This window comes from Podarcis cretensis (assembly GCF_951804945.1).
Source record: "Podarcis cretensis genome assembly, chromosome: Z".
Taxonomy (NCBI): Eukaryota; Metazoa; Chordata; class Lepidosauria; order Squamata; family Lacertidae; genus Podarcis; species Podarcis cretensis.
Window position 1 is genome coordinate 3,012,486 of NC_137184.1, and position 12,742 is coordinate 3,025,227.

Here is a 12,742-nt window from a genome sequence, read left to right on the forward strand (position 1 = left end):
GGTGAATCAAAAAAAAGAAAAGTTGACTCTGAGTGCAGGGTTTTCAACCAACAGTGGACTTTCTATTACTTTTTCACGCAGTACAAAGAAAGAGCTGTTTGTCTGATATGCCAGAATTCAGTGTCTCTGTTCAAGGAATACAATTTGCTTCGACACTACAATACTCACCATAAAGGAAAATATGATTGTTTGGTTGGACAAGTGAGAAAAGATGAAATATTAAAACTGAAAAGTGGATTGACAACTCAGCAAAATATTTTTGTGAAGCAAAAGCAGCAAAATATTTCATTGTTGCGAGCAAGTTTTCACATTGCCAAGTTCACAGCGCACACTAGCAGACCCTTCGTAGAGGGAGAAATTGTTAAAAAATGCATTCTTTCTGCTCCCAAAAAGATGTGTCCAGAGAAGACTGATTTATTTAGTACATTGAGTCTTTCAGGGTGTATAGTTACATGTAGGATTGAAGAAACAGGGGGAAATTTGCATCAACATTTGCAAAACTCCTTGAAAAAACTTCATTATTTTTCATTGACACTCAACGAAATCACTGATGTTCGTGATTCTGCACAACTTCTAATTTTCATTTGTGGGACAAATGGTAATTTCAATGTCACAGAGGAGCTAACTGCACTGCAAAGCATCAAGGGAACAACAATAGGAGAGGGTATCTTTGAAAAAGTTTGCCAAACTGTGCATGATTTGTAGCTGGGCTGGGCTAAACTAGCTGGTGTCACAACTGATGGTGCTCCTAGCATGGTGGGGTCTATGAGAGGAGTGGTTGCACACATTAACCAAGAGATGGACAAACACAACCATTCACATCCAATAGCCATACACTACCTCATCCACCAACAAGCACTGTGTTGTAAAAAAATCCCTGAAGTTGGATGTCATGAAAACTGTGGTATCGTGTGTTAACTTCATTAGAGCTCATGCACTAAACCACAGTCAGTTTCAGGAATTTCTGTCTGAGTTACATGTTGACCATGAAGGTATTCCGTACCACACAGAAGTCTGTTGGTGAGTCGAGGGAGAGTTCTGAAACGTTTTTATTACTTACTTCTGCATGTTTCTGATTTTATGCTTATGAAAAACAAAGAAGTACCAGAGCTCAAAGATGCAGAATGGAAATGGCTGCTTGCCTTTCTGACAAACGTAACAGAAATACTCAACCCTTTCAATATTCAATTTCAAGCAAAATTAGACCTCCTCATTAAACAAGTGAAGGAGGAAAACTTCTGGCATCTCCCCACAACTCAAAACATGTCGGCGGGAAAAGCAGGAGTTGCATTCCCAAACGAAACATGTGGATTTACTGGAAATTTTGCAAAAGGAGTTTCAAACTCGATTTAAAGAGCTTCACATCCATGAGCAAGACATACAGCTTTTCTGGAACCCATTTTCTGTTGACATTGAAACTGCTGATCCAATTTACCAAATGGAATTGGTCAAACTACAGAATTGTGACTCTCTGAAAGACGCTTTCAAATCAAGCAGCCTCACAAATTTCTATGCTTCTCTCCCCTCTGAGACATATCTGAATCTCAGGAACCATGCACTCAGATTTTCAACCATCTTTGGCAGCACCTATGTCTGTGAACAGACTTTTTCCTGAATGAAATCTCCAACCAGATCCAGATTAACTGATGAACACTTGCATCACTTGCTACGACTATCTGTGACAAATATGGAACCAGATATCGACCATATCATTAGCCAAAAGCAGGCCCATACTTCCCATTAAAATACTTATAAGTTTATGTTGATTTAAATAGTTCTTCATTTTAAATATTGCATTGTTATAAGTTTATGTTGATTAAAATTGTTCTTCATTTTAAATACTGTTTAGCTTTTCGTGCTTTTTGTGCACTACAAATACAATATGTTGTGGTGTGCATAGGAATTCGTTCATATATTTTTTTCCAAAATATAGTCCGGCCCCTCACAAGGTCTGAGGGACAGTGGACCGGCCCCCTGCTGAAGGAGTTTGCCAACCCCTGATCCAAGGCTTACACACATAAGCCTTTGTACATTTTTTTTGGTCAGAACTGGGCCTTACAATCCAGAAAGACATAGGGAGGGCATAGAGGTTGAGAGAGAAGTCTTCCTTGCCCAATACAAATTTTGTTACATCAATTGTTCTATGTAGTCCCTTACAAAAACAAATGAAGTAAGTATGTCTGCAAAGTCTGCTTTTCTTTTCTTTTTAAAGTTCACTTCTTCCCCGCCCCCCCAATCAATACACTGTTTTGGCTCCCCTCACCCCGGGAATTCTCAACACCCAATAAAAGAGCACTTCATGTTCCTGTCAGCCTGCAAATGGCAAAAGCCATTTGTAAGCTGTGCTCAAACACAAGGCATTTCAGTTGCCGATTGAAATGCTACAGCGGGTGTGGAGGAGGGAGGGAGTAGGGGACACAAAGAAAAGAACAATGCAGCAAAAACTAAGAGAAGCCATGCAACAAGCTGCGGAGGGTGAAATGGGGTGGAGGGATATTCCAAACAATGCAGGACTCTTTGCTGACTGAAAACAGGCCTCACATATTTCTAGCTGTATTTTAAAAGGCAGTGAGTAAAGTAACAGTAGCAGAAGCCATCCATGCAAGCTAAAGACAAACAGGCTCACTCACAGTGCCACTGTTGCTCAAAAGATGGTCACTCACTATCCCCATGTTTTAAGTCTAGAAAGCTAAGCCCCAATCTTTGTTGAAACAGATTCAATAGTCAACACTGTTCCAGTTAGAAGTTCAGCAGCAGCTCATCATGCAATTGCAAAGTAGAATCAAAGCAAGCCCTACTTTTAAAGTCTCTATTTGTGTGCATTCCTGAACTCTCAACAGATGCTGAAAACCAATACAATTAGAACTTAACATTTATGAATAGGAGAGAGGTTGAAACTCAGCTATTTTCCAAACAAATTTTCTCCTCCCCAAAAATGACTAAACCTGGGTATAAACCACCTTGGCAATTGACTTACTTGATTACTAAATTTAATCTCTACTTATCTCTTGCGACCCACTTCTCTTGCAAGTGGGCAAGTTCTTGGCTATCAAAATCCTCTGTGATTTTGGTTTGCCTCCCATTTCTCTATGGGAAATGAAAGTAAGGAACCTCTTTCTCTCCTACAGCCTCCCACAAGGTAGTTCTGCAGGCACAGCGTAAAAGATGAACACACCTGTTCATAGTAAGGAGACAGAAAGAGGTCGCATCAATGCACAGACATGAGTGTGCTTAAGGTGATAGGCTCAGACCAATGTTTTACTCTTGGACCCTGAACTTCCATCTGTGACAGCCACTACTGGATCACCGTCAAGAGTCCCTTTAATCATGGCCAACAGGAAATGGGATTGAAAGATATGGAATTGGGTACCAATTAATAAACATGCAATAAATAAATAACTGTGGGTTATTATAAGGAAACCTCTTGGAAATAAAATTGTTATACTGGAATGGAGAAAGAATAATCTTGCTATCTAGTAATAATAGCAACTGAAACAGCCCCATTTGGTCTTTTTGTGTAGAAAGGAAAATAAATGAACTTCAAGTGTCTGGGACTGAAGATTGAAAAAACAACACCTAGCAGATTGAGGAACAGTTGGACATTGTCCTAGAATACAGTGGGATGCTATTGTGGAGTGAATGTTTTGAATACTTTGAATAATCTGAATATACATAATGGGCAAATGGAGAATAAGAAGTCCTCTATTGCCTTGATCTCTATTTTCCTTTTCCTTTTTAGTGATATTTAGCTTTTGTCCCTTTTTTGGTTAATTCTATTTTTGTTCATGTTTTATTTCGTCTTTTGATGTCCTCTACCTTGAGCTGATGAGGATAATCAGACGAAGATGATGAAGGACTGATGAAGGACTCTGCATGAGAAGCAGAGAAGGGAAGAACTTTCAGGCTGGGAGTAGAAACGGAAGAACCCAGGTGAGAGCTGGGAGGGTATCCTCCCCTTTGTGGCTCTGTATAAAGAGGGCTCTGTATTTTCTCTCTCTCTCTCTCTCTCTCTCTCTCTCTCTCTCTCTCTCCTCTCCTATTCTGTCTCTTTGTTTTTCCCCCTCTCTTCTTCCCCCCCCCTTTCCTCTATTTTTATTTAGATTAGTTTGATCCCTCACTCCCTCCGCACCCCTTTGAACCATAAAGCACACAACACTTTTCTTTGTGGCACTGTGAAAGAACCCAAATCCTTGCAGACACCCAGAGAGCACAGAGGAGCAGCAAGACAAGGCCAAACATTTTGGTCTGGTTATTTCTTACCAATTCCTCTATCTTTGTACTGAGTTGTTTGTTTGTTAGATTGCTGGAGTCTAGGGCTACTGCCAGCTCCTGGTAACGTGTCTGATGGGCACATGCAGATAGCAGGAGGAGGAGGAGGAGGAGGAGGAAGAGGAAGGGAGTAGAAAAGGGGAGAAAAGGCAAATTATTAAAAAAAAGGGAGAGAAAATAATAATCAGCATCACAGTTGAACTAATTTTTGGTGTCCATTCTTACACAAACACACCATCCCCCACCACTACCAAATACATACTAAACCACCAAAAGCTTAATCTCCTTTCAAAGGAACATCAGGATGGATCTTTAGCACTTCCATAACCCCGTCTAAAAGCCACTGCAGGAGCCTTCATCTAAACAAGTAAAACTTTAACATGTAATGTTGTCATTTCTTGCACTCAAGTTAAGTTCTTATTACTAGTACACACACTAGACTCATTACTATATTGTTCAAAGAAATGCAAACTGACAAAGAGCCAGGAGCACTGCACTTACTGCCATCTCTTTCATATCTGTTGAAGATGTGGCGTTTTCCCCATTCACATAGGCCGTGGGCTGTAAAATACAGATGTTTGCCATCACAACTAGTTAACTTGGAAAATGTGAACATGAATTTCAGTTAAATATTTCCCTTAGTGGGGATGACGACACTCCTACAGAATAAGAAAACTTTGAAACTGGAGAATAAACACAAAGGTAACTTAGTGTACCCACTACGGCAAGAGGTTCCTTCAAACACCCACCTATATTACAGGCACTCTTCCCCTTCCTATGATTAATGCTAAGGTAGATTGTGTTGGAAGTTCTACCAGTAAGATACCTCATACAGTGGTACCTCATGTTGTGTAACCTCCAGGTTACAGAATCTTCAGGTTATGGCTGAAGCGCTCTATTGTGCTATGCGTGCACAGAAGTGGCCCCTCTAGTTACGGATTTTTTGGGGTGCGCACGGCACCCCAAAACAAATTAAATCCGTAACCAGAGGTATCACTGTACATGGTTCAGGTAAGCTAAATGTGCCTCATAATATACTGATAATATACTGATGATAGATCAGAGGATCTTTTAGGTTTGATTTACACATGCAGCCAACACGAAGCAGTAAAGTATTGAGGTAGCAGAATTCAGTGTAACACTTTAGATCATAAACGGAGGTTCACGTTTTCAAAATGTTCTCTTGCACTAAAAATAAAGACACCTGAACTATAGGTAGAAAACTAGAACAACAGACTGGACTAGAATCTTTCTTACTGGCATGCTAGCTTTTTACCCACAGAGAGGCTATTTTTAAAAATGTGTTTCTACCCCACCACCTCTCTGCTATCCTGGTTCACACATAACACAAAATTCTGGTTTATTAAACCATGGCTTAGCATTATGTGCAAACTCAGTCCAGCAGCTTAAATATGGTTTACTACAAACAATCCACAATTAGAAGTGATGCTTTGCTGTTGGCTTATAAACCTAAGTTTGTTTTACCTATGGCTTAATTTTATATGTGAAAACAGCACTCTTCCTTGACTATGTTTGCTTGACCACCACACTCTAAAATATAAGGTGTTAGGTACGAATCTCCAGAAAACAAAGCACAATTTGATTTGTGAGACAACCTCTCATTAGCTCATGGTTTGTTAAACCATGGCTTAAACAAACTTCATTTGTGCATAATGGTTATATATAAAGAGGAAACACATGGGCACTCAGAGCAAGCTTGCAGTGAGCTGTTTGGCTCACTGTTCATGGTTTGGACTCAAGGGAAACCAAATATATGAGTTAATATGCAATGCTAAGCTAAACAATGGCTTACCCCCCAGGTAGCACAGCACCAGCAGGACCAGGGGAGGAGCAAAGAGGGTGCAATTTTGCTAAGTACTCGCAACCATGGCCATTCACACTTAGCATTATGCGCAAACTGGGCCACTAGCAGATTTACATATAGATGAAAAAGCCTTGGATAATATGGTCAATTATTACTACTCCTGTTGTTTTAGCTGAGATGCTTTTAACTGCTTCTTGTCTAGCTGTATTTAAACTGGATTATTCCAGGATGGTTCCAGTGGTAAACTATATAGTCTCTTGAATATAAATATGCCACTTTTAAGATGCCACAAGATTAACAGGCTAACAAGGCTACATCTATGGAATTTGAACCTCTGATAAGAAATACAGTGGTACCTCAGAAGTCAAATGGAATCTGTTCCGGAAGTCCGTTCAACTTCCAAAAAGTTCAGAAACCAAGGCACAGCTTCCGATTGGCTGCAGGAATCTCCTGCAGCCAATAGGAAGCTGCGTCGGACGTTCGGGTTCCAAAGAACGTGTGCAAACCGGAACACTAACTTCCGGGTTTGCGGCGTTCGGGAGCCTAAACAGTCAACTCACAAGGTGATCGGGATCCAAGGTATGACTGTAGACAGAAAACAGCTTCTTTAAGAGAAGGTGGGCAGCCCTTTCATCTGTTACCAGTGTATAACCCTTGAGTATATCTCATTCACACACATTTCCCACAGATCACATGACACACACCATTTCTGACTTTCAGTCTGAAAGCATCTTCAGGTTCTATTGTCTGGCTGCAAGGAACCATACAATAACTGAAAATTCAAGAGCTGGCCATCCCTTGGGTATACAAATAAGTAACGATTAAGAGGCAATCTAATAGCCACCTTCAGATATTTGAAGGGCTGTCACAGATGATGGAGCAAATTTGCTCTCTTTATTCCAGATGGTAGGACCCAGACCAATGGACTCGAATTACCAAAAAAAGAAAAAAAAAAGACTAAATATTAGGAAGAACTTCCTGATAGTATGATAGATGTTCAACAGTGAATCAGATTGCCTTAGAAGGTGATGGACTCGCTTTTACTACAGAAGTTTATAATCAGGGGTGTTGTAGTTGCAGATTCCTGCATCAGCAGAAGGATGGACTAGATGTCCTTTGAGATCTCTTCTAGGTCTATGATTCTAAGATAGACAGATCAGAAGAACTTGGCTTTTACCTGATTGACCATGCCATTAAGCTGTTCAGACAGCTGGCGGAGACTATCTGCCAATGAGAGGGACCTAAAAAAGGAATATGACACACAACAAACATCTGTAATAAAGTAGACATTAAGAACAATCCTCATTTTTAGTGACTGGAATATGATGGAGAGAGCAGGAGAGAATACAGAGAGAAGCCTCTCACCTATTTTCTTCCAAGGCATTTTTATGATCAGTGTCACAGATCTGTGAAATAAAAATACATTACTGTAATAGAAATCAGAAACACAAATATATGCATATGTACAAGCATGCACATGCACAGATATATGTAACTCCAACAAAAGACTGGATACACTCCTCTCCTTCTGAGTGACACCTCACAACATCTACCATTGCTTTATTCCCCAACACAAGAATGAAGGACCTGCAGCCCTCCACATGTTGTTGGATTCCAGCTCCCATCATCCCTGCCCATCAGCTAGGACTAATGGGAGCTGGAGTTCAACAACATCTGGAAGGCCACAGGTTTTGCATACCTGCCCTGAGGACTGCTTCAACATAGGATGCACAAAACACAGCACACCTAGACTTCTATACCATAGCACATGGGTAGGCAAACTAAGGCCCGGGGGCCAGATCGGGCCAAATTGCCTTCTAAATCCGGCCTGTGGACAGTCTGGGAATCAGCGTGTTTTATTTGTGGGGCATAGCAATTTGTTCATTCCCCCCTCCAAAATATAGTCTGGCCCCCCACAAGGTCTGAGCCCCCTGCTGAAAATGTATTTAATGCTCAAGCAAAGGGTCAGGCTGGTTGTCTATCACTTTGTTTTGTTAGGAATTTTTCAATTAACACTTACTTTTTTAAAAATATAGAAATATTCATTACTTTAGATCAGGAATGGACAACTTCGGTACATAAGGAACCACAGAGGATATGTATCATGAGTCAGAGGGCCACAGCTCACACACTTTAATATAAATTGCATATAAGCTGAACAGACAGGCAGAAGGTGCTAAACCAGTTGGTTGACACCATCAAGTTATTCCTATCTTGAATTTATTACCTAAGAAGAAGGAAATTAGAAGTCAGCCTCAGGGCTTGGCAGATATGGAAACAGAGTAGACAAATATTTGGCTTTACTATTGCCCTTACATTTCAACCATCTAGAAGAGATGTACAAATAAATGTTAAGATGTGAAAGCTAATCTATAGGCTACAGGAGAGAGCTTAGGGGGCCACAGTGCCCAACACGGTGCCCAACTGTACTCATCTCACCCTTCCAATGAAGCTACATTCAATCAATGGCTGAAGACTGAGAGATGAGGAAGGAGTGTATTGTGCAACCTAAATCTAAGTGTTCTGTACAGCTAATTCCTCCTATAGTTGCAGAGTGACAGGCCATTGTTGGTAACTGAAATGTCTGTGCTACCATCACATCCCCACTCTTTTGTGAAGTATGCCTTGCTCTATATTTCAAACACACACACACACACACACACAAAGTTATCTAGGGTGTTCAGTGTGGGGGATGCAAACATTGACAAACCTGCAACAGCTGCATGCTACCAGGACTTGGAGCGGCAGAGCTAGGCAAACTGTTGCTGTTAGACAGCATGTGGACACCAGCAGCGAGTTGTTCAGCATTGTGAGCAGAAACATCACCATCACAGTATGCCTGTCACAAAACATACCATAAAGATTACAAGCACCATGCAGGTGAGGGGGAACCCAGATGAATACAAGCATGCACCATTTCTAGAAGAACCTGTCAAACCTAGAGGCAGATCAGCGGAGGAATGCTCTCCTCAGAACAATGTACAAAAAATGTACATGTACAAAAAAAAAGCTAATCCTGTGAACTGTCACTACCTGCTGGAACTTCTTGCAGAAATCAGTTCAATGTTTTTTGTGTGATGCAAACATGGTGGGCAGTGCCAACCTCAACATGGTTCATGTTACATTGATCCTTTACTTTTGCAAAGTGCATATTCCTGGGAAGACAGCTAATCAGATAGGGATGGAACAGAATGAGTCACTATACACACCTAAATTGTATAGTGGGAGTGGGGAAAACGTTTCTCCCAAAGTGTTGTCCGTGGTTTCCAAGACACCGAAGTTAGAGACTGGCAACCATTTAAACTGAATGTAAAGAGGAATATTGTCTGTTAGACCTCAGTGAACTGGTGTACACTAACCCTAGGTTCAAGTTATTAAATATCCAAAGAGATATATTCCAAGCCCCCAAACAGCTCATGGATGAAGTTCTAAGCCAGAGGTTGGTAAACTACAGCCCAAGAGGGTAGTTAAGCCCAAGTTAAACCACCCCCCGGCCCTTGCTGCCTGCTCAGTCAGTACCCGCACGGAGCTAAACAGGTGTGGCACGCCGGTTTAGCTCTGTGTGGGGACTGTCTTCCAGGACACAGCCACAGCTTCCTATCGGCTGCAGGAAGCTCCTGCAATCAATAGGAAGCCGCAGATGCCTCCTCCTCCGCTACCATGGCTCCGAAAGCCAATGGGCAAAGAGCGGCGGGCTTGTGCGCATGTGCACGGGTGCGCGCGCGCTCTGGCCCGCGGGCAGAAAAGTTTGCCGACCTCTGTTCTAAGCATTAGAGAAAGAGAAGAGGCAGCAAATTTGAGAAAGCGGCCAACAGGGCTGGGAGGGAGAAAGAAATAAAGTGACTCAGTTCAGATATAACACCATTCAAGCATTAGGCTCATTTTTAGGGAGAAGATCCAGAGTTGTTTTGCTACTCCTCTGGTCCTGCTGCTGCCACACTGCTGTGAGCAACATGTCTGAACCCAGACTCATGGTTTATCTTGCTCCAGACAAACCACAAATGGTTTGTCATGTCATATAACAAACTTGGGCTACAGCTTGTGTTCTGTCTGCAGTAAAATAAATCATGAATCTGGGTTTGGGCATAATACTAAGCCAAACTAGCAGCAGCAAGACCAAATGAAGAATAAAGCAACTGTCAACTCTCCTGGAACCAGCATGTTTGCTTATCCATGCTAAGCCATGATTGGCCACTGTGAGAAGAGGATGCTGGACCACATGGGCCTCCAGCTGAATCCAGTAGGGCTCTTCCTATATGTTTTTATTACCATGGAAATTTTAAGTATTGCTATAATGGCTGGTACCCACCCACCCTTCCCTGCGCAAGCATCTCTAACCTTCATTTTATCCTGGCACTTTTGTTCCCAAGAACACATACAGGGGACAAAGAGACACATTTGTTAGATCTTCAAAGGCACTTTGTCCTTTGACACATTGTACAACTGTTAATGCAATCAGCCTGCCAAAGTGATAAAAGCTCATTCTCAGACAAAAATCTCTGAAGCCTATAACATGTGGTAGCCTCAAGAAAATAGATCACACATTGGTGACGTGGACAGTGTGAAGGTCCCAAGCACCCCAACATCTCTGAAGGTACATGATTTTCCTTCAGGAGCTATACTGAAAGATTTCTGTCCTGCCTAGGCCCAGCAACAGAGGTTGTGCAAGCACAAATAACAATATTATCTCCGTTGCCAGTATTCATCTTTTCTGCCCAGTAGAGTCAAATACTGTAAGTATTCCAAGGTAGCATTTCACTAAATCTGACATTCTACCAAAAAGAGTTCAGGAACCCTCCTTCTAGTTAAGAGTGCTCTCATGGTGTCGATTCTACTGCACAGTGAGCAGTCCAACATGTTGTTTTTGTTGTTGTTGTTTAGTTGTGTCCAACTCTTCGTGACCCCATGGACCAGAAGATGCCAGGCACTCCTGTCTTCCACTGCCTCCCGCAGTTTGGTCAAACTCATGCTGGTAGCTTCGAGAACACTATCCAACCATCTCGTCCTCTGTCGTCCTCTTCTCCTTGTGCCCTCCATCTTTCCCAACATCAGGGTCTTTTCCAGTCCAACATACCAGGGGTCAATTAAGTAAACCCCTATTGGTAAACTTAACTGGAAAACCCGAATCTTTCCATCTTAAGTACCTCCTTGGATATATGTCAAATGATACTACCCTGGGAATGGCTAAGTTCCTCTCAGAAGTAATAAGAAATAGAAACCAACATGGTCTGGATAAAACATAGTGACCGCCTTAGAATCCTTTTCTTGTATTTCTGTTTTATTTTGCTTCTGAAAATGTTTTTGTGGGTCTTTGGACCGAAATAAAGAATGTGTGTGAGTTAGGAGTGTAACACCCTTAAAGGACCAACTGTATCAAATACTAGCCATATTCAGGCATTCACCTACTGCTGCCATGTACGTATTAAGGGTTCATGTCTTTAGAGCAATGGACCCTGATCATGTATCATCACACACTGCTGTTGGAGCCTACACACATAGGGCAATTTCTCCTCTACACATATGCCTGTACACACAACAGTGTGCAGACAGCAGAGAAAGAAGTGGTGATACAAGGGCAGGGCCAGCAGGCATAGCAGTTCTGCTCTCCCGTTCACTGGATTGTTAATCACATGGGCAGAAGGTTTTACACTGATCTCATATATTGTCACAAACTGTGATATAAATTAGTGCAGAGAATCAGCATGGTGTCAGACTAAGACTGGGAGACCTGAATTCAAATCAGGTCTGAGTGACTCTCGGCTAGTCAGTCTCTTTTAGGATTGCTGCAAGGTTAAAAGGGTGGGTGGAGAACCATGTGTGCTCCTCTGAGCTATTTGGAGGATGGGCAATATAGAAAAGCAAATAACTAATACATTCCCCATTTCCCAAGTGAAAGAAATGAAAGCTTGTTCCCAGCTCCCCAGATAATTCATGAACCAAAATTTGGAACTCACTGGCTACATAACTGGATTGAAACATGTCATTCTGTGGTAGCATATCACTGAAGACAACTCACTTCTACCTAAAAGAGTATTTCTCCATTTCAAAGCAAAAAGCTTCAATCTGGCCAATTTCAGATGTGCAGTGAAGGCTATGGTATTCCAGAACCAAGTTTTTAAGGTACATTGACTCTTTGAATGTTGTTTTTAGACTACTGCTATTTATATATGTATTTATTTTTTTATACATATCATGTTTATAGCCTATTTATTATAATTCGCCTTGAATATATTCTGCTCAGAAAGCCAGGGTATACTGAATACAGAACTCTATTATTTTAAAGTTACAGCTGGAGAACTGAGACTGATTGACTTTCAATGGTTAAGACAGACCTAGACTCAGGTTTCCATGCTGAAGTCCAACACTTTCTTCATGAAGCACACGTCCTCATGAAATATCATCCTCAGAAATAACTGAAAGATTGACTTTATACCAGACACGGAGAATGAGATATTGGACTCCTAATTGATATCAGTGCAGGTAACAAGAGGTGACAGGAGCTGGAATCCAACAACACCTGAAGGGCCACAGATTTCATATCATTGCCCTATACAATACAAACAACAACACCAGCTACCAGCCTAACATCCTCATAGCCCATCCAGCTTCATAGGAAATAGGCCTTGTAATTTTTACAACCGTTGCATT

The 12,742-nt window shown here is 41.5% G+C and overlaps 1 protein-coding gene and 1 long non-coding RNA gene across 6 annotated transcripts in view; both read right to left on the reverse strand.

The window, feature by feature from the left end:
• Positions 1–12,742, reverse strand: part of LOC307207994 — a 149,873-nt gene that overhangs the window by 100,390 nt on the left and 36,741 nt on the right. The gene's annotated exons all lie outside the window — the stretch shown is intronic.
• Positions 1–12,742, reverse strand: part of GOLGA2 (golgin A2) — a 47,418-nt gene that overhangs the window by 25,086 nt on the left and 9,590 nt on the right. For 2 of the 5 annotated variants that reach the window (XM_079961996.1, XM_079961992.1), the window contains 5 exons: positions 8,805–8,933; positions 7,460–7,500; positions 7,272–7,335; positions 4,771–4,830; positions 4,261–4,341 (listed from right to left, as the gene is read on the reverse strand). In XM_079961996.1, coding sequence (XP_079818122.1) covers positions 4,261–4,341; positions 4,771–4,830; positions 7,272–7,335; positions 7,460–7,500; positions 8,805–8,933 — 375 coding nt within the window. The remainder of the gene's footprint in view (positions 1–4,260; positions 4,342–4,770; positions 4,831–7,271; positions 7,336–7,459; positions 7,501–8,804; positions 8,934–12,742) is intronic. The other 3 variants (XM_079961994.1, XM_079961995.1, XM_079961993.1) reach the window with 2 other exon arrangements.